Source organism: Phacochoerus africanus, chromosome 11 (genome assembly GCF_016906955.1).
Source record: "Phacochoerus africanus isolate WHEZ1 chromosome 11, ROS_Pafr_v1, whole genome shotgun sequence".
Classification (NCBI taxonomy): Eukaryota; Metazoa; Chordata; class Mammalia; order Artiodactyla; family Suidae; genus Phacochoerus; species Phacochoerus africanus.
This window is the reverse complement of record NC_062554.1, coordinates 92,519,711-92,542,702: the sequence shown is the minus strand read 5'-3', so window position 1 is coordinate 92,542,702 and position 22,992 is coordinate 92,519,711. Positions and strand designations below refer to the sequence as shown.

The 22,992-nt window shown below is 40.6% G+C and overlaps 1 protein-coding gene across 1 annotated transcript in view; it reads right to left on the bottom strand.

Annotated features, from left to right (window-relative positions):
* The window catches only part of LOC125111160 (ATP-dependent translocase ABCB1), a 92,590-nt gene that overhangs the window by 31,433 nt on the left and 38,165 nt on the right, over positions 1 to 22,992 (bottom strand). The window contains exons 8-20 of the mRNA XM_047752999.1: positions 22,651 to 22,775; positions 18,878 to 19,049; positions 18,168 to 18,281; positions 17,927 to 18,037; positions 17,618 to 17,743; positions 17,317 to 17,520; positions 16,831 to 17,001; positions 13,481 to 13,642; positions 12,511 to 12,687; positions 11,236 to 11,382; positions 8,685 to 8,792; positions 5,363 to 5,440; positions 2,091 to 2,174 (exon numbers count right to left, since the gene is read on the bottom strand). Of these exons, the coding sequence (XP_047608955.1) occupies positions 2,091 to 2,174; positions 5,363 to 5,440; positions 8,685 to 8,792; positions 11,236 to 11,382; positions 12,511 to 12,687; positions 13,481 to 13,642; positions 16,831 to 17,001; positions 17,317 to 17,520; positions 17,618 to 17,743; positions 17,927 to 18,037; positions 18,168 to 18,281; positions 18,878 to 19,049; positions 22,651 to 22,775 (1,779 nt within the window). The remainder of the gene's footprint in view (positions 1 to 2,090; positions 2,175 to 5,362; positions 5,441 to 8,684; positions 8,793 to 11,235; positions 11,383 to 12,510; positions 12,688 to 13,480; positions 13,643 to 16,830; positions 17,002 to 17,316; positions 17,521 to 17,617; positions 17,744 to 17,926; positions 18,038 to 18,167; positions 18,282 to 18,877; positions 19,050 to 22,650; positions 22,776 to 22,992) is intronic.

Sequence of the window (22,992 nt, the reverse complement as noted above, 5' to 3'; positions counted from 1 at the left end):
TTGTTCCCATCACAGTCCTGAAACAGTTCTTGTTCAAACTTCACATACCTCCACATGGTTACATTGTGCAATGCTGGCTCATCCTGCAAGCTTATCAGCAGTATGTGATATCCTAGACTGCTCTCTCCTCAAAAAAGCTTTCTACATATTCAAGATACTTCCTTTCTCCCTCACTGGCCACTTCTTGTCTGTCTTCACTGGGTCATCCTCATAGTCCTGAGCTCAGAGCCCAGATCTTGCCATCTTCTCTTTCCACCCACACTTCCTTGACTATCTCCTCCAGTCTCATGGCTGAAAAAGCCACTTACGCACTGAAAAATCTCCGAATGTGCACTTCCAGACCAGACTTGTCTGCTAACCTCCAGACTTGCAAATCCACCTGCTGTCTGGACATCTTTACTTGGACATCTACTGTTGGCATCTCAAACCCACCAAGTCCCAAACACAACTCTTTCAACAGGCTTCTTGGTGTCATTAAAAAGCAGCTCCATTTTTGCATTGGTGGAGGTACCAAATTTTGGAGTCATCTTCAAATTCCCTTTCTCTTGTATCTCACTCAACATTCAGCCAGCCAACAAATTCTGCTGGCTGTACCTTCAAACTGTGTCCAGAATCTGATTTCTGTTAACACTTTCTGACTTTCCTAGTCTGAAACTGTCTTCTCTCCCACTGGATGATTGCATCAGACTCTCTGCATCTCCCCTTGCCTTTTCAACCAATTCCCATAGCAACCTTTAACATTTTCAGATCATGTCCCTCCTGTGTTCAAAACCCTACAGTGGTTCCTCATAGAATTTCAGATATGATGCTCATCTCAGTTCTTAAACGACTCTTCCTTTCACTCATTTTACTCCAGCCACACTATCCTCCTTGCTGCTTTGGGAACAGGTGTGGAAATAAACGCTCCAGCCTCAGGGCCTTTGCACTTGTGGATCCTTCTGTTCAGAACATGCCACTCTAGATATCTACAGACTGGTGCCTTTCCTTCCTTCAGGCCTCTTGCATATGTCATCCTATCACTGAGGCTGAGGCCTTCTTTCCCTGATGACCAGCAGGCTCCTACAAGCATATCCTGCTGCCATTTTTTCCCACAGAACTCAGGACAATCTGACATCCTATGAGGACTCTGTAAAGACATGGTTGTAGTCTGATTTATGAAGTTCAAAGCAGTGTACATTCTGTTCTGTTAGATTTTGTATAGCTTGACCTAAACCTCAAATTTTATTGATTTGTTTGTTTTAAGCAAAGGGATCTGCATAAAAACAACACTGCCCTAAGATTTATATCGTGACTTTATAATGGTATGTGTTTCCGTTTACATACCCAAATATACCCTTACAGTAGCCCCATATTAGAAGAAATGTTATTATAGTACTATCTTCCAGAAAGAGTAAAGGCTAAAGATTGAGCAGATTCAAGGGAGAGAAAGACATGGTAGAGATCACATGTTTTTTCCAATTTCACATTATCTTGTAGATTTCTGTCATAAATACTTGTAGTTAAAGAAGAAATTGCCACTGGATCCACAAATCGAAACTTGCTGGTTCAATGATTTCTAGTTTATAAATCAAAGAGATTGATGGAGTAGCAGAACTGAGAAAGTTGTTCCTTCTATCCTTGTCTTTCAATTTTTTCAGTCTTCATTTCTATCAAATATTTTAAGATATTCTTCTCTCCCCTCTGAATGTTACTGCCCTTCAATTTCTTACAGCATCTACATACGTTCTTTTTTTACAAGTAGCAATTATAAGTTTCTGCGGATTAGCAAAGCATTATCAAAACAGACTGGACCTGCATAATATGCTGACAAATACTTCCTTTTCTAAATAATTATCCTTCCACACATATTTTGTAAATAGCATGAATAAGACAAAAAATAAAACAAAACTTTTATGTTATCTACACACTATATAGTATATGATATTTAAATCATTGAACTTTCTGCCAGTTAGGCACATGATACATTGCATAGGTTAAATGTTTAACATTTTCTTAACAATTATGAGAACTAAATATAAGGAAAAAAAATTCATGCCGAAAGTCAAAATGGCCCATTAAAACAATCGCGAAAAAAGGGAGGGAGTCAGTACCCCTTTAACTTGAGCAGCATCATTGGCAAGCCTGGTGGTCAATGCTCCCGTGGTGTTTTTAGGGTCATCGAACCAGCTCACGTCCTGTGGCAAAGAAAATGATTTCATTATCTTACAGACCTATTCATGAGACAAAGGGCAGGGACAGGTTTATCTACCATTTCTCTCCCCTACATATTTTCAGGACTTGACATTGAATAGACAAGAAAGGGATTTCACAGACAAACTCATAAACTGATCATTTATTTCATTTATCATAGAAGACTTTTTTTGAGTGTGCCTACTTTGTTTCAAACATAATTCCTAAATATTGAATCTATTCAAAAATGAACAAAAAAAGAGAAAGTTGCTTCTAGTGATAGAAGGCATAAATATAGACCATGCCAGGGTGGTAAGAAATGCTCAGAAGAAAAATAGAGCAAGGTAAGAAGGGGAAAAAAAAAAATGAGGGAAGGCAGCTTTTATAGACTGGGAAGGGGAGAGAGAAGGCCTCTCTTGGGTGACATTTAAGCAGAGACCTGAATGAAGAGAAGGATGAAAATATCCTGAGACAAGGAATAAATAGCATGTGCAAAGGCCCTGAGGCAAAGGCATAACTGATCTGTTCAAACAACGGCAAGAAAGCCGTAAGGGCTGCCACCAGCCTTACAAGCATCCTTGTGCAAATGTGTAAAAGCTGCCTCTTCCTCTGGACAGACTTCCACTCCCACTGGGTATTTATCCTCCCTCATCCATATTCGGTGAGCTAATGGGTACACAGAAGCCCATGTATGGGAAAGGGGTGAAGCTACAGAAGACAAGGTCTCAGAGGTAGTGGAAGCCACACTGTAAGTGACCTTATAGGTAACTGTTAAGATTCCAGATTTTACCCTGAGGGTTAGAGGATGGCTCTTGGCAGGTTTGGGGCACAGGATGTGATATGGCTTTAAATTTAGAAGAATGATTCTGGCTCTTGGGAGATGACCCCACTGGACTGAGATAAGGAGAGCGGCAGTGAGACCAGTTAGGAGGCTGCTGTAATATTAAACAAAGAAAAGCAGTCAAAGGTGACTCCAAGGTCTTCAGCCTGAACAACTGGTACAATGGAAGTGCCATTATGGACATGGAGGAGGACCAGGGAAGGAATAAGCTCTGGGGGAGAGGAGATTCAGGAGTTCAATTTTGGAAATAGTGGGTATGAAATGCTCATTAGATATCCAAATAGAGAAGTCAAACAACTCACCGCGGTATGGGGGAGAATAAGTGATTTGGGTTTTAAAAAATCAACAAGAGATATCTAGCCTAGATTAAAACCTAACGTTTAACATAAAATAGGATTTTCTTTTTAAAATCGCTTACACTTAAAATATACCAACACCAAAAAGATTTTAAATTGGAAGAATCATATTATGTCTCTTACAAACATACCTATGGTCCTAAGAAATTACCCCAAATGGTAATTTGCAATTAAAGCCGTATATACCATTTCCCCCTAAAATATTTAAGAAAAAAATAAAGCATGATAATTTTTTACCTTATCTATCAATTTGCTTTTTGAGATCATTAAGTGTTTAAGTGCATCCCACACTGGAATGTAATTTTCTTGCAGACTGGAACCATTCAGATTTGAAGGCCTTGCAATACTTGGTATTATGTGTTGTATGCAGAAGGCACTCAATGCATGATGGCCAGACTTAATAGTTTATGAAGAGGGCATTACACGAATAAGCAGCTAAGCTTTCCAAGTATAATGGACCTAGGAGTTGGCCTGGGGACTGGGAGGGTAATGGGGCATTTGGCCCTGTATCGAAGCCTTGAGTCTCATTCGAATCTTAGTTATATATACGGTCTGAATGAAAATCCTAAGGCTGGGCCCTCAACTAAAGAGTGTTCTCTGATTCACTGGATTCAGTCCTGGCTCTGTCTGTCACAGCTAGCAATCTCCATAAATACGTCTTTTTTCTTTTTTTTTTTTTGTCTTTTTGCCTTTTCTAGGGTCGCTCCTATGGCATATGGAGATTCCCAGGGTAGGGCTCTGGCCTACGCCAGAGCCACAGCAACGCCAGATCTGAGCACCGTCTTCGACCTACACCACAGCTCATGACAACGCTGGATCCTTAACCCACTGAGCAAGGCCAGGAATCAAACCCACAACCTCATGGTTCCTAGTCAGATTCGTTAGTTAACTACTGAGCCATGATGGGAGCTCCAAATATGTCTCCTTTTTAAATGGCAGTGAGAGGGGTGGAAAATAAAATGTGAATGTCATCTAGAAATCCCTACACAGCCAACCAGTGCTTCTCAGTCAGAGCTCAAGTAACCACCGCATATCCAGGCCATCCCTCTGGAGTACCAATGTGTTAATGATTTTAAAATGTGAAATTATGGAGTTTCTGTTCTTGCTCAGGGGTAATGAATCCCACTAGTATACATGAGAATTCAGGTTCAACCCCTGGCCTTGCTTGGTGGGTTAAGGATCGGGCCATGCAATGAGCTGAGGTATAGGTTTCAGACCCAGCTCAGAGCTTGGATCCCGCAATGCTATGGATATGGTGTAGGCTGGGAGCTACGGCTCCGATTCAAAACCTAGCCTGGGAACTTCCATGTGTCGGAGGTGTGGACCTTTTAAAAAAAAAAAAAAAGGGAAGGAAGTAATACTGTCACAGATAACATTTGCATGATTGTTAAGGAAACCTTCCCCTTGGAACTTGGCTGCTTTGGGTGGCAGGACCAGACCCCCTTCTCCTCTCCCCAGGAAAACATTCCCATCTGTCTGTTGTCAGGGTTTTGAAGGTGTAAAATGTGAGAGGCATTCCATGAAGTCCTTATCAGCTAGTCACACTGCAGCTTGAATTAGTGTATCAGTTTAACCCCAGCAAAGATAGTGGCAGGAAAGGGGCTGACTTGTCATCTACGGAAAGAAGGGGTGCAGAGGCCTTGTCTGGGTGGGGAGAAACAAGTGTCCTGGGTCTCCCAGGGGAAAGAAGGAAAGAAAGGGGGGAGAGGGCTGAGGGGTCTTGAGGATCACTGCCACCTGCTCTGCCTACAGCTGCTGAGGTCGAGGCTGCAGGGGAATCTGCCCTGGAGACTGTTTGTCTCGCTGGGATCCTGGTCCCTGTGCCCACGCACAGCAGACCACCCAGGGCAGGTCTCTGAGCCTGACCAGATGGGCGGCTTGGCTGCAGCTCTGAGGTGAGACTGAGCGCAGATCAGGGCAGGAGCTCAGAGTAACCTGACAGTGCTCCCGCCAGCTCCCCATGGGCACATCTCGGCCCAATCCTCAACACACATACCTGTCTCAGCATGGACCTGAAAACCATGTACCGCAGCCGCTTGGTGAGGATCTCTCCGGCTTTGCCAAACGTGAAGCCCTGTGAAGAATAACACGCCACATGGGAAAGACTTGTCAGGAACCCAGCCACTGATGACACAAAAGGAGGGGGACGTGGTGCCATTGCTAAAGCAGGACACCAGACAAAGTCAGAAAGCGCGATTTCAAGGCTTGGCCATGTTTTGGTGACTGAGCACTATGGTGTGTAGCTGCACCTCGGGCAGAGTTGGAACAGCCCAGTTTTGAACTCGACATTATGCTCCCCAGCCACCTGGCAGGCCAATCTGATCAGGGATTTGTTTGCTCGTTTGTTTTTGTTTTTGTTTTTTGTCTTTTTGCCATTTCTCGGGCCGCTCCCGCAGCATATGGATGGTCCCAGGCTAGGGGTCGAATCGGAGCTACAGCTGCCGGCCTACACCACAGCCACAGCAACATGGGATCCAAGCCGTGTCTGCAACCTACACCACTGCTCACGGCAACGCCGGATCCTTAACCCACTGAGCAAGGCCAGGGATCGAACCTGCAACCTCATGGTTCCTAGTCGGATTCATTAACCACTGAGCCAGGACGGGAACTCTAGGAAGTGGATTCTTTGCCCCCTCCCTGACCCTGATCCTTTCTCTCTGTGAACCAGTGTCTGTCCCTCAGGAAGCTGGGGAGTTGTTCCCAAGGCAGGGGGCCCTCTAAACCAAGGGTCTAAATTATGTATCATCCAAAGCAGAACATTTTTGTGCTACTGAAAAGGATGCTATTCATGATTACACCAGGACCCAAGCTGTACTCTAGGGCAAGAAGAATATACAGCCATAAAGGATGCAGAGATCAAAGATCTGAAATTTGTGGTTCTAATTAAAAAAAAAAAAAGAAAAAAAGCCAAAATCTAAGAGGGAACTCGGTTGGGGAGGTAGGATTACCAAGGAAGAATTTTCCAAACTGCCCTGTCCCCATCCCCTAAAGCTGTAACCTGTGTCTGGAAAGAGATAAGAGAGGTTCGGGAAAGGAAAGAGTAAGATGTGATTGTGCGGCCATACTGGGCCACATCTAGGAAGGAAGGAGAACAGACCCTCATCCCAGAGAGTTTGGGGATCTGGGCCCGATGGAAGCAATGCTCCCCTTTCTCTCTGGAGCTCTGGGGAGCGGCAGGCTGCAGATGAGGGCTGCCACACAATGGCCTGGGGAAAACAGAGTGGAAAGGGCTGGATGGTGTATGACAAGAGGAGAAGCCCCAACAAGAGGCCCAAGTCTTCAGCAGAATCAGAGAAGCAAAGGAGGACAACCAGTGTCCCAAGTAGCATGCTGGACAGTACTGAGAGCAAGGCAAGAAACACGTGCAAAGAACACAGTGAGATAGAGCCAAATCTTCCAAGGGGTCCTGATAAAGGAGACAGCAGTTGGACCATATAGCTAAGGGCCCCAGGCCCCTGAAGTCACCAGCATGAAGCAGTCAGGGTGGGGGGGGGGAGCAGGAGATGTGCAGAGATCACTACCCTCCACCCAGGGCTGCAATGGCTGCACAGCCTCACCTATAACACAAATACCCACCCAGGGAGAAGTGGGACATGGAGAAAGGATGGATGAATTGAGTTGAAGCCTGAAGTTACCAAAATGATTCACTTTCCTTGGAAATGCCCAGGTTAAGGTTTCCACTATTAGACTGAATGAAATCTGGACTGTCTTGCCCACTTTATGAATATTCCTGCTGTTATTTTTGTTGAGAACCAGCCATTGTTAAGTACTTCACAAACATTATCCCCGGAAGTCCTCATGACAAACCTACAATCATCACTTTATAGAAGAAATGGAAGTTTAGAGGGATTGCTATGTTGCCAGAGGCCACAGTTCTAAGGTGGCAGAGCTGGAATCTGAATCTGCGTCTAAGAGAATCTTACCCAGAATGGGAACCCAGAGCCTGGGACTTAATCCCCCAGTGAGCGCCTTCCTTCATTTCTAAATGAGGAGGTAGCATTCGTTTGAACATTATTATGAGGTACTGTGCCTTCTCTACACTTCTAAGGTCCTGTGATTCAGGGCATCTCATCTCACCTTGTTTGCCCGTCAAGCCAGGTTCCAGCCTCTCCAAGCAGAGTCATGTTACAAAGGTACCACTTTGACTACCTCTGTTTCACCAATCCACATCTCCAGTCCAAAGCCCAGCTCCCTCCACATTCCTTAACCACCCGCACCCTCAGCAAATGCATAGCTCCAAAACTCCTATGGCCTCAATGGTTGGTATGGCATCTCATATACAATTAGTGTCACATGTATTCTAGGACAATAAAATTCCCCAAAGAACGCCAGTAACAAAGGCGTTCAGTCTGTTTTCTTTAGGACCACCTATCAAGTGTAGAAAAGTATTCTATTTAAAGTTCAAATACATGCTTAGACCGTGTAAAATAAACAGATTTGTTGAGAGTTCTATCTTTAAAAATTACAGGTGATTAATCAATCATTCATTTAATAAGTGATTGTGTTTACAACTGCCTCCCACAGGCTTAGACACTTAGTCTTGTCATCTCTTTCAATCATCAAAAGTCAGCTACCATTATCCCTATTTTACAGATGAGGAAACTGAGGTTTAGACAGTTTAAGTTACTTACCCAAAGACACAAAATTAGGAACTGATGCAACAAGTCCTTGAGCCTGTGTCCAATACCAAAGCCCATACTGCCTTACCTTACTGAGCCTTAGGTCTCTTAGTTCCTTGCAATTTACTTTCAGCCAAATCATTTGCAAGTTGTAAAATCAGGCTCTTTACAAATGTTTCCTACAGCTTTTGTTTCAGGACTAACATTCCTCCATTATTCCAAGGGTTCTTTGTCCTTTAGCAAAAGTTGACTGATAAGCTTTTCATATTTTTGAAAGACTTGTTTCTGGCATTTGGGGTTTCCTTATTGGCTTTGGAACACTGGAAGGCATTTCTTTGAGTATTGAAACTGACTGGCAGTACTTATGTCCAAACTTTATGTGCAGGGCTCCCCTAAATCCCATTTTTAGATCCCAGTTTTTATTTCCAACCATCATGTTAGATCAAACAATCTGTCCCCTCTGACTTCATTAGTATTTCCAGTTAGGGGAGGAGAGGGGTGGGGAGAAGGAAGGAAGGGAGCCAGAGGAAGCAAAACACCTTTGTTTTAAATACATCAAAGAAACTTGGCTGCCAAGAGCCCAGTGAATAGACGAGCAATTCTACTAAAAAGCAAATTACAGAGATGTTTAATAAATTCCCCCAACTGAATAACGATACATTTTCCCAAATATGCAAAAGTGAAAATGTAGACATTTACCTGAAGGAAAAATGTGATAAAAGAAATAATTCCAAGGATTAGAAACAAGAGTGAAAATACGTTACTGTCCTGTCGTTTGGTTTCAGGATCTGTGAATTTGGTAAAAACCTGTTAAGAAAATATTTAAAGGGTTTTCAGTTTAATCACTGAAGGTAACAAAGTCTGACCCGTTTCCCATCTAGCATAGCATTTGGGGTCAAGAGAGCCTTAGTAAGTGGAGGTCAGGCTGGCTTCTCATGGCCAGACCTAAAGGGGGACATATTCTAATTTCCAAGGGGCCAAGAGTGGGCCTGTCATTCATTCATCAATGAACCGAGCCTCTTTTTTTTTTTTTAAGGCCCGTCCCTGTAGCACATGGAAGTTCCCAGGCTAAGGGTCGAACTGAAGCTGTACCTGCCAACCACAGCCACAGCCATACCAAATCCGAGCTGCATCTGTGATCTATACCACAAATCAAGGCAACTCTGATCCTTAACCCATTGAGCAAGGCCAGGGATTGAACCCAAGTCCTCTTGGATACTTGTCAGGTTCATGAGTGCTGAGCCACAATGGGAACTCCCACCCTCTTCTTCCTTTGATGGGAAGCTGCATCATATGGCAATTGGTTGTTTTACAATTTGGACATTTCAACTTGTCTGGAGGCACCTCTGTTGATGTGGTTTTGGTGAACTGGAGAGGTGCTCATTCATTCAGCCCAGGCCCTTTTGAAGAAAGGAGGTACTCGAACCAGCCTTCTTTGTAGGATGGAGGGTAGACAGCTAGGGGGGGAAACTACAGCTGTCAGACCTAGAACCACCCTTTGGAGACCTTGGTTAGAAGACCTAATGGGAGGCCCTGGGCTTGAGGCACACAGACAACAACACTCCACAGGGAAAGAAAACACATCTCCCTTCACACTGGGCCCAAATCAGTCTTGCAAGAGCCTCATTCCTAACCTGACCCAGACAGATTTATCTCTTAAAAAGGAAAAAAGCTTGGGGAAGAAATCAATTTTTCTTGATGAGTCATTCCAACAAAAACATTAGCAGATCATCAGTGAGCTCCTACTCTGCGAGGAGGCAAATTTATGTATATTCTCCTTGATCCTGTCAACCATCTCTTAAGGTTTTCTTACCATCACCATTTTACACAGAGGGAACCTGAATCATAGAGAAGTTAATTAACTTGTTCACAGTGACACAGCCAGCAAGTGATAAACCAAGGATACACACCTAACGGATCTAACTCAGAGCCCACAACCCTAAAACTCTGTGCTACAAATCTTCCATAAGGCAGAGAGCTGGTTGTCTACCAAATATTGAGGAGCTAGTGAGTCAGCCCTGGACCACACACTTCTAGGCCTATCGTTACATGAGTAATGTGGAAAACAGAAAATCCACAAGTTAAGTTTTTTGGTTATATGCAGGCAAACCTATTCCTAACTGCTCATTCCTTTTCTTTCTCCCCAGCCTCCTCCACCCCTTCTGATGATGCCATTTGTCTGCCTGCAAGAGAAATGTGAGAACAGAGACTAGTTCCAGCCAACGCAGGGTGGCTAAAGGCCACCAGCCAAATGCTTACATAAGGTTTTAACGGAACATAATCATGTTAGTTTGTTTCTGAAGGGTTACTTCTGCACTATAATAGCACTATAATAGCAAGGTTGAATATTTATAACAGAGACCATATGGCCTGCACAGCCTAAAATATTTACTCTCCTGCCTTACCAGATAAGCCCCTGGCCTAGAACTTGTGGTTCATGTAATCGCACAGTTTATCTTCTTCCGGCTACTCTTTCAGCACCTAGAACAGTAGCTGGCACAAAGCAGGCACTGAAAACATTGTCTTGAATGGTGATAGTAAACATGTGAATGTCATCCTGAAGTAAGTTAGCCAGGCATGGGTACCCTTGAATATTTATACATCTTTCAGTATAATCAGAAGTTAGTGTTTGGGCTACATTTTGTGCAGTGATCCACCTTTTTCTCCACAGTGATTCCAACTTTATAGCAAAGATGCCTGAGCTTGATGTTTGAACATCTGCACTAAACAGAAAGGACTCCTGCCTGGATTGGAACTTAAAATGCCCTCATGGAAAGTAGGTGCAACCAGGCTCTGTCAACCTCAGTCTTTTGGAAGCCATCGCATTTGGTTTCAGCTTAACACATGCATGGCCTGCTCACATTCTGACAAGCACATGTCAAGGAGCAGCTCTCTCCTGAGCTGGTATGACAGACATGCAGACAACCCTTTTCCCACACTGGAGTTATGACAGTTCCTGAGGTTTACTTAGAGTCAGCGATGGCAGGTGGGAGACAGTCACCTACTTGGTTTCATGGTCTATTTTTCAGGTATCTCGTTTCTGGGGCCCTAAGATAGAAAGCGGCTGCCATGACAAAAGAAGTTTCGAAATATCAGCTGTCCTATCACAAACCAGACTTCTATTCCTACATCCTCAGGCTGATTAGTGTCATACGAAAGTACATTTTTTTGGTGGCTTTCGTATACAGTTTCAAATATGGACAGTCCATTCCTTACATAAGCAAAGCCCCCAACTGACATAAACACTTACCCCTATAATCCTTGAAAATATTATTGAAAATGCTGGTTGCAGACCTCCATTTATAATGGCACAAAATATGCCAACCACAAAATAAGGCCATTCAGTTATATTCAGCTTCAGAATCCTCCAAAAGGAAACTGAAGGTACATTTTCATCCTGGAGAACACAAAACATTATGACAGACTAGTAAGGAAAAGATTTGATACTTAATTGATTTAATTGATGTACAGTTCTTCTGTATGCACAAACATTTTAAAATGAATATACCTTATTCCTACTTCTTTATCAATTGATGGCTACTTGACTCTTTAAAAAACTGTTGACAGGTTCTCTTATGACAGATTCTCTTTGTTATATAACAAATATAAATGTTACCTTTATATTTTAAAAAGTAAATGATGATTTCATACACTTCTTTTTAATTAGGCTACCACAAGCACTACCTTAATGTAGGATCTCAGTTCCCAGACCAGGGATTAAACCTGGGCTATGGTGGCAAAAGCACCGAATCCTAGGCACTAGACCACCAGGAAACTCCTCTGAATCCATAAAATTTTAAGTCTGACCTGACATTTTGAAATGTGACAAAAATATCTATAAATAGGGATTAAAGAACAAAAATGTCTATATTTGACAACTCATTATAATCTCTTTATATTATAAATTCTAATTCTAAAATTCTTGTCTAATTCTAAAGTTCCCGTCATAGCTCAGTGGTTAACCAATCTGACTAGGAACCATGAGGTTGTGGGTTCTATCTCTGGCCTCGCTCAGTGGGTTAAGGATCTGGTGTTGCTGTGAGCTGTGGTGTAAGTCACAGACATGGAGTGGATGTGGCGTTGTTATGGCTTTGGCGCAGGCCAATGTCTACAGCTTGGATTAGACCCCTAGCCTGGGAACCTCCACATGCTGCAGGTTCGGCACTAGAAAAGACAGAAAGACAATAAATAAACAAACAAACAAACAAACAAAATAAAATAAAATTCTAGTCCTATAAATTATCATTCGTAAATAATTTTTTATTTTTTGGCCACTCTCTGGGCATGCAAAAGTTCCCAGGCCAGGGAATGAACCCATGCCGCAGGTAAAAATGCCAGGTCCTTAAACTGTAAAGCCACCAAGGAACTCCCATAAATTCTAACTTGTGTCTAAAATGTGAGATTTGGGTTTGTGGAACACACAAGGGGACAGGACAAGAGGCTTCTGGATAACCCCATCTTGTTCCCCACTCCTATCCCAGCCTGGCCCACTGGTGAAGACATAACTCTACAGGGTTCTACATACCAAGCCTTCTTTTGTACTAAGCTTTCTGTCTTGGCCTTGTGGTCCCTTGATACTCTTGCGAGTTGATCCTCTTCTTATTAGACTGGATTCTAAATCTTTTGGAGACATGTCCAAAGCATCGACTACACCTTTGGATACACCAACTGTATTTTCTAATTCTATTTCATTGCCTTTTGTCTAAAATAAACAAGAAATATGCATAAGCTGGTTCGGCTCAGTTAATCAATGAAAACCAATCACTGAATATCCAATATCAAGGAAAATGGCAATTTAAGTCCTTACAGGAAAGAACAAGTTAAACTGCTATTTTCTGATGTGATAACATTTGAAAATTAAAGCCACTACATAAGGATTTACCCTAAATATGCTGAAACAACATGACATCCATTACATGTATCTTATTAGTCATCTTCTTTTCATGGATATTTTTGGCTCAATCATATTTGCTTTGTACCAGTGTCGTCAAGAGAAATATGGTGCAGACCATACTGTGAACTACATTTGTCATTTCAAAATTTTTCAGTACTCAATTAAAAAAGATATGGAAAATCAATCTTAATTATATGTTTTATTTAACCTAAGGTATCCAAGACATTAAATTAACATATAATCAGTGTAAAGACTTGGAGATATTTTGCATTTTTTTGTACAAAGTCTTTGAACTTCGGTATGTATTTTCTGTTTAAAAACATTCAAGATTAACCACTGCTGAAGCGCTTAATAGCCACACATGACTAGTGGCTATCAGAGTGGAGAGCTCACTTTTAAATCTATCTCAATGTTAATTTTCTCTAATTATCCATCCTTATTTCCCCTCCTTTCAAGAAAAAGAAAAAATATCCACAATACCGGTCTGACCCTGATCCCTCACCACCACATACTTTTTTTCCCCTCTGATTTATAGCCCCAAACACAGCAAAATCAGCTTATACCTGAAATTCTCTAGGAAAACACTAGACTTAGTCTATACCTGCATTGTGACAAGTTTGAAGTAAATGCCTTTCTCCTTCATGAGTTCATCATGACTGCCTTTCTCCACAATGACTCCATCATCAAAACCAGCAATGACATCAGCATTGCGAACTGTGGACAAACGATGGGCTATCACAATGGTGGTCCGGCCTTCTCTGGCCTACAGAGAGAAGAAATTTGGTTGTTGAACACATGAACAATTATACAGAAAAATTCATTCCTTCAGTTTATATGTACTGACCGCCAATGCCTTAGACACTGCAAAAGCGTGTACGCTATACAAGGCAGTCTGTGGTTTCAGTAAATGTATAGTTACTGGTTTAAAAGGGTGTCTTTTGGTGGAAATGTAAATTGGTACGACCTCTATGGAAAACAATATGGAGGTGCCTCCTAAAACTAATTGTAAAACTATCATATGATCCAGCAACCCATTCCTAGGCATATATCCAGACAAAACTGTAATTCAGAAAGATACATACACTCCTATGTTCATAGCAGCACTATTCACAATAGCCAAGACATGGAAACAACTTCAATATCCATCGACAGATGAATGAATTAAGAAGAGGTGGTACATACACACAATGGAATACTACTCAGCCATAAAAAGAACAAAATAATGCCTTTTGCAGCAACATGGATGCACCTAGAGATTCTCATACTAAGTGAAGTAAGTCAGAAAGAGAAAGATAAACACCATGTGCTATCATTTATATGTGGAATCTAAAATATGGCACAAATGAACCTATCTATAAAACAGAAACAGACTCAGACACAGAGAGCAGACTATGGTTGCCAAGGGGGAAGGGGGAGGGAATAGAATGGGCTGGGAGTTTGGTGCTGGTAGATGCAAACTATAACATTTAGCATAGATAAGCAATGAGGTCCTAGTATATAGCACAAGGAACTATATCCAGTCTGTTGGGATAGACCATGATGGAAGATAATATAAGAAAAAGAATGTATTTAGATGTATGAATGGGTCCTTTTGCTGTATAGAAAATTGGCACAATATTGTAAATCAACTATACTCTAATTTAAAAATGATGCTTTATTATAATAAATAGAAACACAAATATGACAGTTGCATATTAATATCATGTAAGCCTTGGAGTTCCCATCGCGACACAGCAGAAAAGAATCTCTGACTAGCATCCATGAGATTGTGGGTTTGATCCCTGGCCTTGCTCAGTGGGTTAAGGATCCAGTGTTGCCATGAGCTATGGTGTAGGTAGCAGATGTGGCTTGGATCTGGTGTTGCTGTGGCTGTGGCATAGGCTGGAAGCTGTAGCTCTGATTGGACCCCTAGGCTGGGAACCTCCATATGCTGTGGGTGTGGCCCTAAAGATCAGGAAAAAAAAATTACATAAGCCTCTAAGTACTTTATTCAATCTTGATTAGCCTAAATTTACAGTAATAATCAGGGGCTTAATCAAAAATAAAAAAGCCTTTAAGTCCAGGAATTAGCCAGTCAGAGCAGATACGGGCCAGCTGTCATACGGGGTGTACCCCAGCTGGGATCAGTCCTGGGAATCACAGTGTGCTGTCTTACAGACAGCTGAATGATCCAGACCAACAATGAAAGTGAGGCGACAAAGTGCAGACTTCAGCGTCACCGTGATCTCAACTCTAATCTTAGTTTTGCCGTTTGTGAATTCCAGGATTTTATACAAATCTTTTAACCTGTGTAAGGCTCAACCTATTCATATATAAAATGGAGATAAGGAGAGTACTCATTTCTTAGAGTAGTTGTGATGATGAAATCAATAATGCCCATGAAACATGTGATGTACAGAGAAAGCACTCAATAAATATGATGCTCATTCTTAGGGAAAAGCATGACGGAAAAACTGAAGAGCTATATAAATGTCTTAAAGGCATAATCTCATTTTTATTTGCAGATAGAACAGAGCCAGATAACCAGAACTTGCCTGAGATTTCTTTAACCTTTGTAACTTCCCCAATACTTATAACGTTTGCTACTCTGTTTCTCTCCAGGAACTAGCATAAAATTCTCAAAACAAACTAAAAAGAAAAAAAGTATCAAGATCAGCATAAAAAAAAAAAAAACACTGAGAGGAAAAAAAATACATGTCAGAAAAAATAGGTGGTGGCGACTAGAAAGTAGAGAAGACAGTGGATCAATTCTTTGGGGGTTTTCAAAGGGTGGGGGGACATGTGGAATTCCAAAAATGTGAATTCTAAAGAAAAGGTATTCTTAAATACAACTTCTCTAAATTCTTTTTGTGTATAATTTAATACTTAGTGCCATAGTAGAATAATAAGAAAACACAGATGTGAAATTACAGATAAGCAAAGCAAAAGGGGGAGAAGCAGCCACAATCCCCTCTCTCTTTTGGTTCACAAAATGTTGAGTAACTTGCTTTTTCCTCTCTCAAAATCTATTATGCACACTGACAGGATGTTTAAAGAATAACAGTGCTGTTTCATTATTAGAGAGGGGGAGAGCTGAAGCCAAGATGAGTTCATCTTTGAATTCTACTGTGACACTTCACCTCAGAGGACTTGTGGGTTAAAAGGTTTCCATGTTCCTTGTCCTCAGAGAGCTACAGCCTGGTTACTACCACGTGCCAGAGACCAACCACACAGTGTCCCTGGCACAGCACAAGCACTCAAGTCCAATCTGGTGAATGAATCACACAGACCCAAGAACTGCAGGACTGTCAAATTCTGTTGATGGTCAAGGTCATTTCATGGTCAGGTAATTCCCAACATCGTCAGTGCTCTGCCACGCTTCTAGGGATAAGAGGTTTCTCATTTCCCATCCAGCCTTCAATGAGCATTTAGTATCTTGGAAACTAAATGTAAACCTTCCTTCATTGAAGAGTCATATTTTCTTTTGGTTGACAACAGTAGAAACTCACAAAACCATTAAACAGGGTTCTCGCTAAGACTAAGTTTTCAAGATCACAATGAAGACCAATTTTCATTTGAGTCTAAATTTCTCATTGTTTAACTTTCAAAATTTGCAAGTATCAAGCATTGAAAGTATATTCTTCTCTCCCTAAAAAAATGGCAGAGAAATAAATAGAAGTTAAAAAGATCCAATGAGGCCTAATGGTTTTAGGAGCATAAAGAATCAATATTCTACGATAACCTATACAGGAAAAGAATATGAAAAACAATGGATGTGTGGATATGTATAGCTGACTCACTTTGTAATACAACAGAAATTATCACAAAATTGTAAATCAACTATACCGCAAAAAACTTGTTAAAAATTTTTTTAAAACAGTAAAACAAAAACTTAAACAATATTGAGGAAAATCAAGAATGGAATGTTCTTATGGTTATAAACCAGCTATGTTTGAACTGAGGTTCACACACCTTATCCAGGGCCACCTGAACCACCGCTTCACTCTCCGTGTCCAGCGCTGACGTGGCCTCATCCAGCAGGAGGATCTTCGGGTTACGAACCAGGGCCCGAGCGATGGCGATTCTCTGCTTCTGTCCACCACTCAGCTGGGCCCCTCTCTCTCCAACCAGGGTGTCAAATTTCTACATCACAGAAAACACAGGAGGAGTAAGCAACAGAAGAAGCTCTGTCAGCTCAGATTTTAAGGTGGGACGTCATCACATAAACAACACAAGCCTCACAGGAGGCGTGGTCCAGTTTCTTAAAGCAGAGTGATAAGCAACCCTAATGAAAGACATACATCTACTCCCAGTTGCTGCTGCTAGAGCTTTAAAATCTGAATAACCTCCATTTCCCTAAGTAGGAGGTTCCTCCAGTTTAGAGTCCTTTCCCAACGTCCTATGCATCAGGCCAGACCCCGTGACCCTCTCACGTGACAAAGATCGAGAAGGACATACGTTAGGCAGTTTCATGATAAAGTCATAGGCGTTGGCTTCCTTCACAGCTTTCTCAATCTCTTCCATGGTGACATTTTCCCGGCCATAGCGAATGTTCTCAGCTATCGTGGTGGCAAAGAGCACGGGCTCCTGGCTCACCACGCCGATAATTTCCCGCAGATACCTTACGTTGATCGTCCTGATGTCCTGTCCATCAATACTGACCTGAAGGAAAAGATAGGTGTGATCTCACCCGCTGCTGATTGTGATGTGTGATCTGCAGAGGTCACCGCATTGGCTAGCTCAGCAAGGGGCATCTCACCACGCCCTCCGTGGGGTCATAGAGCCTCTGCATCAGCTGGACCGTCGTGCTTTTCCCACAGCCGCTGTTCCCAACCAGGGCCACCGTCTGCCCGCTCTCTACCTTCAAGTTGAGCCCCTTCAAGATCTACCAGGATGAATGAAGAATAAGCTTACAGGTAATACATAGATATTGAGTGATGAACCAACAGTTTGATTCAAAACTGGTTTAAATACACCCTTTTATTTTTTTACAATCTCTAAAGGAAGATATCAGAAACTCAACATCCAATATACTGTTGGATCGCTAATCAGTCATTTCTCATTGTACCTTAACTTCATTTCGAGATGGGTAACTGAAGTGAACGTTTCTGAATTCCAGATTTCCCTTGATATTATCTGGTTTGTGTCCATTCTTTGAATAGCTGTCAATGCTTGGCTTCTAAACAGAATAAAATTGCAGAAGATGACTAGGTTACAATAACTACTTTTAGTGACATTTGTAGAAAGTTAAAAGTGATAAAGGAATCAACTTTTTCAGACAGATACAGAAACAGCCAGTCCAGACTTACACTATCAATGATTTTGAAGATTTCGTAAGCTGCTCCTCTTGCGTTTGCAAATGCTTCAATGCTTGGAGAGGCCTGTCCAACACTAAAAGCCCCAATTAACACAGAAAAGAAAACCTGAGAAATGTGAAAGAAAAATATCAAGTTACTTACGGTTTAGTACAATTGTTTTCATACTTTTTCTAACATAGCTAATTACGTTTTTAAATGGAATGGCAAGATATGAGTATTGGGTGTTACAAGTATTTTTAAAGTGGAAGTACTTTTCAGTTTAGAATACTGAATTAATCTAACTGGTTCAATGGGGGCTAAGAGAACTAATGACATGACTGATTTCTTTCTACATCGCAGTAGTTATATTATCCAACAATGCACATAGAAGGAATTGTGCTAAGTGAGCCTATAATCATTTTCTTGATTAATCCTTACAGCAACACTAATGTTACAGAACCCTGTTCCTGTCATTTCCCTTTGGCAGAAGACGTAACAGAGTCTTGAAAAGTCTACGTGGCTGAACCAAATCATACAGCTAATAAGTGGCACAGGTGGCATGTGAACCAAGTTGGCCTAATATCAAATCCCATGCTTTTGCTCACTGTTCTTTGTATTATTCAATAACTCTTTAAAAACATACTGTCTAGCAGTAAAGTCAACACCACTAAATTTCACAGGCATTTTAACAGTGATTCATTTCCTAATATAACATCACTTACAGTGAGTACTTGTCCAATAGTATATTCATTTGAGAGGACCAAGGTGGTCCCATACCAGAATGCCAGGGCATAGGATGCATAAATCAACAGGAAAGCGGCACCAATAGAAATGTTGGCTGTAATAGCTTTCTTTATTCCAATCCTTTTGGCTTCTTCCAAATTTTTGTTATACCTGGGAGAAGTAACAAAAACTGTCACATATCTTTATAAATCTTACAAAAAGGGTCATTATAGCATCATGGTTACTGAGTACTAAGGATGTGCCCAGCCCCGTGGTAGATGTTTTACATGTATTTTCTCCTTTGGTCCTTACACTGACTCTAAGATATTGGTATTATTTTAATCCCTTCTTAAAGAAGAAGAAACTGAGACCTTATGGAGACAAGGTCATTTGTAGAAGAATGTTCTACAAGTGCCTTAGAAATAGTGAAGTAAATAGTAAACTTCCAGAACTGCACTGTTTCATACATGAGACAAAAGAGAGGCTATGAAAACACTTGTGTTTTCCCTTTAAAATCTGCATGTGTTTTAAATGTATTAATAAAATGAAGATGTAATGCTAGGAAGTGCTCAATACAGGTAAGTCCTTTAAATCTCTGAACATCAAGGAAGCTCTGAGGGTACTTTGCTCCCCGTGGGGCTGCTGAAGAACTAGATGGGAAGATACATGTGTGAGAACATTTTGAGAGCCCTGAATTGCCATGTAAGACTTTTTACATGTAAATAAACTGTTCAATTTATCTTACTGCCATAGATGTTTATTTTTAAAATTACTGTCCTGAAGAAATTATTTGGCTTAAAAGTATATAAAAGCCATCATTATGAACCAGTGCCCTCTTCTTCAGCCTCTCCTCCCATTTCCTCTGCCAGTGCTTCTGATAGGGGTCCTGCCATGGCTGCTCCTTACTGAGGAAGGGGCTCTCGCCTGATGCCTGGGGCCATCCAAAGCTTCTGCCTCAAGGACAGAGCAAATCGAGGTCTCAGCACATCTCTAACCCTGTAACCTGTTCACAGCACCAAAGTCTGCACTACATGAGCCAAACCTAGAGGACGCCATTAATACTTCCTACAGCCAGTACAGGGAAATTCTACAAAAGAGGGCAAAAGCAAGGAAGCAAACAAAAAACAAAAAAAATATCAGAGACCCTTAAAAGGTATTGCTCTTTCTTGTTCTATCACTTAATGCTTACTCTCAAATAATAATTCAAGGACTTTTTAAACTCTGGGAAAGTGGTTCATTTCTGATGATCAAGATACAGGAGATGACCTCTAACTTTACCTTCCTTTGAAAGGAACACAACAGACTGTTCTGCTCAAGAAAGGAGAAGTGAAGATAAGCGAATGGGGCCCAGAAAAAATAAAAAAAAAAAAGATCTTTTTAAATATAGAATCAAGGTAAAATTATTAGAGAAATAAGACAGATTGAGCCTTAAATCTGTTTTTATCCTCTTAATCACAACTCACTACAGAACATGGACCATTGCCTTGCAGAAAGAGGAGCTCACAATGGTTGAAAGGAAATAATTTATTTCCACATAGAATCTATATTTTGAAGTCATTGATCCATAAACACATGACTATGTAAATTTTACACAGTAGTATATTAATTTTTTTGGAGGATTTGTCCCATTAGTTAGAGGACAAGCCCTGCTCAGATGTGAGCATGCATTCATGACTCTTAAACTACTTCACCAATTACTAGCTACCAAAGCATGGCTGAATCAAATTTACATGACTACCACATGCACTAGAAAGAAAATTTAAACAGAGACTATACAGTCATAAAATGGTTACATATTACTAGAGGGTCTCCCTCCAAAAATGTAAACCCCAACTTGCCAGTTATAATCTTCGATCAAAAAATTATTTTTGAGGCGTTCCCGTCGTGGCGCAGTGGTTAACAAATCCGACTAGGAACCATGAGGTTGCGGGTTCGGCCCCTGCCCTTGCTCAGTGGGTTAATGATCCGGCGTTGCTGTGAGCTGTGGTGTAGGTTGCAGACGCGGCTCGGATCTCACGTTGCTGTGGCTCTGGCGTAGGCCGGTGGCTGCAGCTCTGATTCGACCCCTAGCCTGGGAACCTCCATATGCCGTGGGAGTGGCCCAAGAAATAGCAACAACAACAACAACAACAACAACAACAACAAAAGACATTTTTGTGGGTACGAAATATATCATATGAACAAATTAGAGTTCACTTTAAAGAATATATATGTTCATTTTATAGAATATATGTTTACTTTATATGTTCACTTTAAAGAATATATCCAAAAAAGACAATAGCTCTAATTTGAAAACACACATGTACCACAATGTTCACAGCAGCACTACTCACAATAGCCAAAACATGGAAACAACCTGTGTCCATCAACAGATGAGTGGCTAAAGAAGATATATACAATGGAATATCACTCAGCCATAAAAAAGAACAAAATAATGTCATTTCCAACAACATGGATGAACCTAGAGATTATCGCACTAAGCAAAGTAAGTCAGAGAGAGAATGACAAATATCATAGGATATCACTTACATATGGAATCCCAAAAAATAATCCGCATGAACTTATTTACAAAAGAGAAACAGAGTCACAGACATAGAAAACACACTTACAGTTACAAAAGGGGAAGCAAGGAAGGACACATTTTGAGTAAGAATTAACAGATGCATGATACTATGTGCAAAATAGATAAACAATGAGGATTTACTGTATGTACAGGGAACTATATTCAATATCTTATAATAAACTATAACAGAAAAGAAATGAAAAGAGTATACAGATATATACATACACATGTATATATATAACTGAATCACTTTGTTGTACACCTGAAATGAACACAATATTGTAAATCAACTAAAATAAACACATAAGCACACATATGATCATATAGCTTTAAAAATACATACAGTGAACACCCATGTAAGCAAAGACTGTAAGAACCACAGAAGCCTGTGCCATGTGCCCCATTCTTTCCACCAACCCCTCATCTCCCCCAGAGGGAACCATTATTCTGACTTATAAAAATTTCCTTGTTTTTCTTGATGCCTTTACCAATGTATAACCTACCAAACAATGTAGTTTAGTTTTTACTGTTTACAAAGATATATATATATTCATAACATTAAAATACTATAAAATCAGATTATTATTATGATATTTTCAATTTTAAATAAAATCTGTCACTGCCTACAACTCAATAGATCTGATGAACATTACAAAATATGGTAAATTACCATCTACATTCTCAGGAAACTAATCAAAGTGCAAAGCATCGCAAGGAAAATGCTAAACAATTAATAACATTTTTTTGAACTTTGGTACAAACATGCTGTTAATTATATTTTTATCTTCCAAATCACAGAGCTTCAACCAACTGATTAGGGGCCTGGACAAGAGGGGGAAAAAGACCGCAGGTTACAAAGACTCCATAGATCTTACACAATATACTCATTCAGTCTTAGAGAATCAAGAATTCAATTATGGGGGAAAAAATTATCACTAGAATACTAAATGTTTATCCCTTAAGAAACCATTTTATGTCACTAGCCACCTAGGAAACTCTAGAAAATGTTTTGAATTAGCAGATATAAGAAAAGTACAATTAGAATCACTACTTTTCCAAAATATTAACTATGCAGTAATATATCCATGAAGACGTTTAAGGAAACACATTTACAGAGAAGACCCTAATAATCATCCCCATCAACCTGAAGGGCACATAAGGTGACACAGAATTTTTCATGTCTACCAACTTTAAAAAAGAGACTCAAACCTTTCAAGTTCTTTCTTTTGTCCTCCAAATGCAATCACAGTTCTAATGGCGGCTAACACCTCTTCAGCTACTGCTCCAGCTTTTGCATAGGCCAAGAGTTCTTTATCAGTAAATGAAGACAGTATCTGTTTAAAAATGCAATTTCAGATAATTTAAAAATTTTTAAGAAGTTTTCATTTTTGTAAAGAAGAAATATATACACTAATGCTACTTGTATGTTACTATATGTAAATCTTTTACTATTTTTTAATTACTCAATGAATTTATTTATAGTTGTACAATGATCATCACAATCCAATTTTATAGGATTTCCATCTCACAACCCCAGCGCATCCCCCCAAC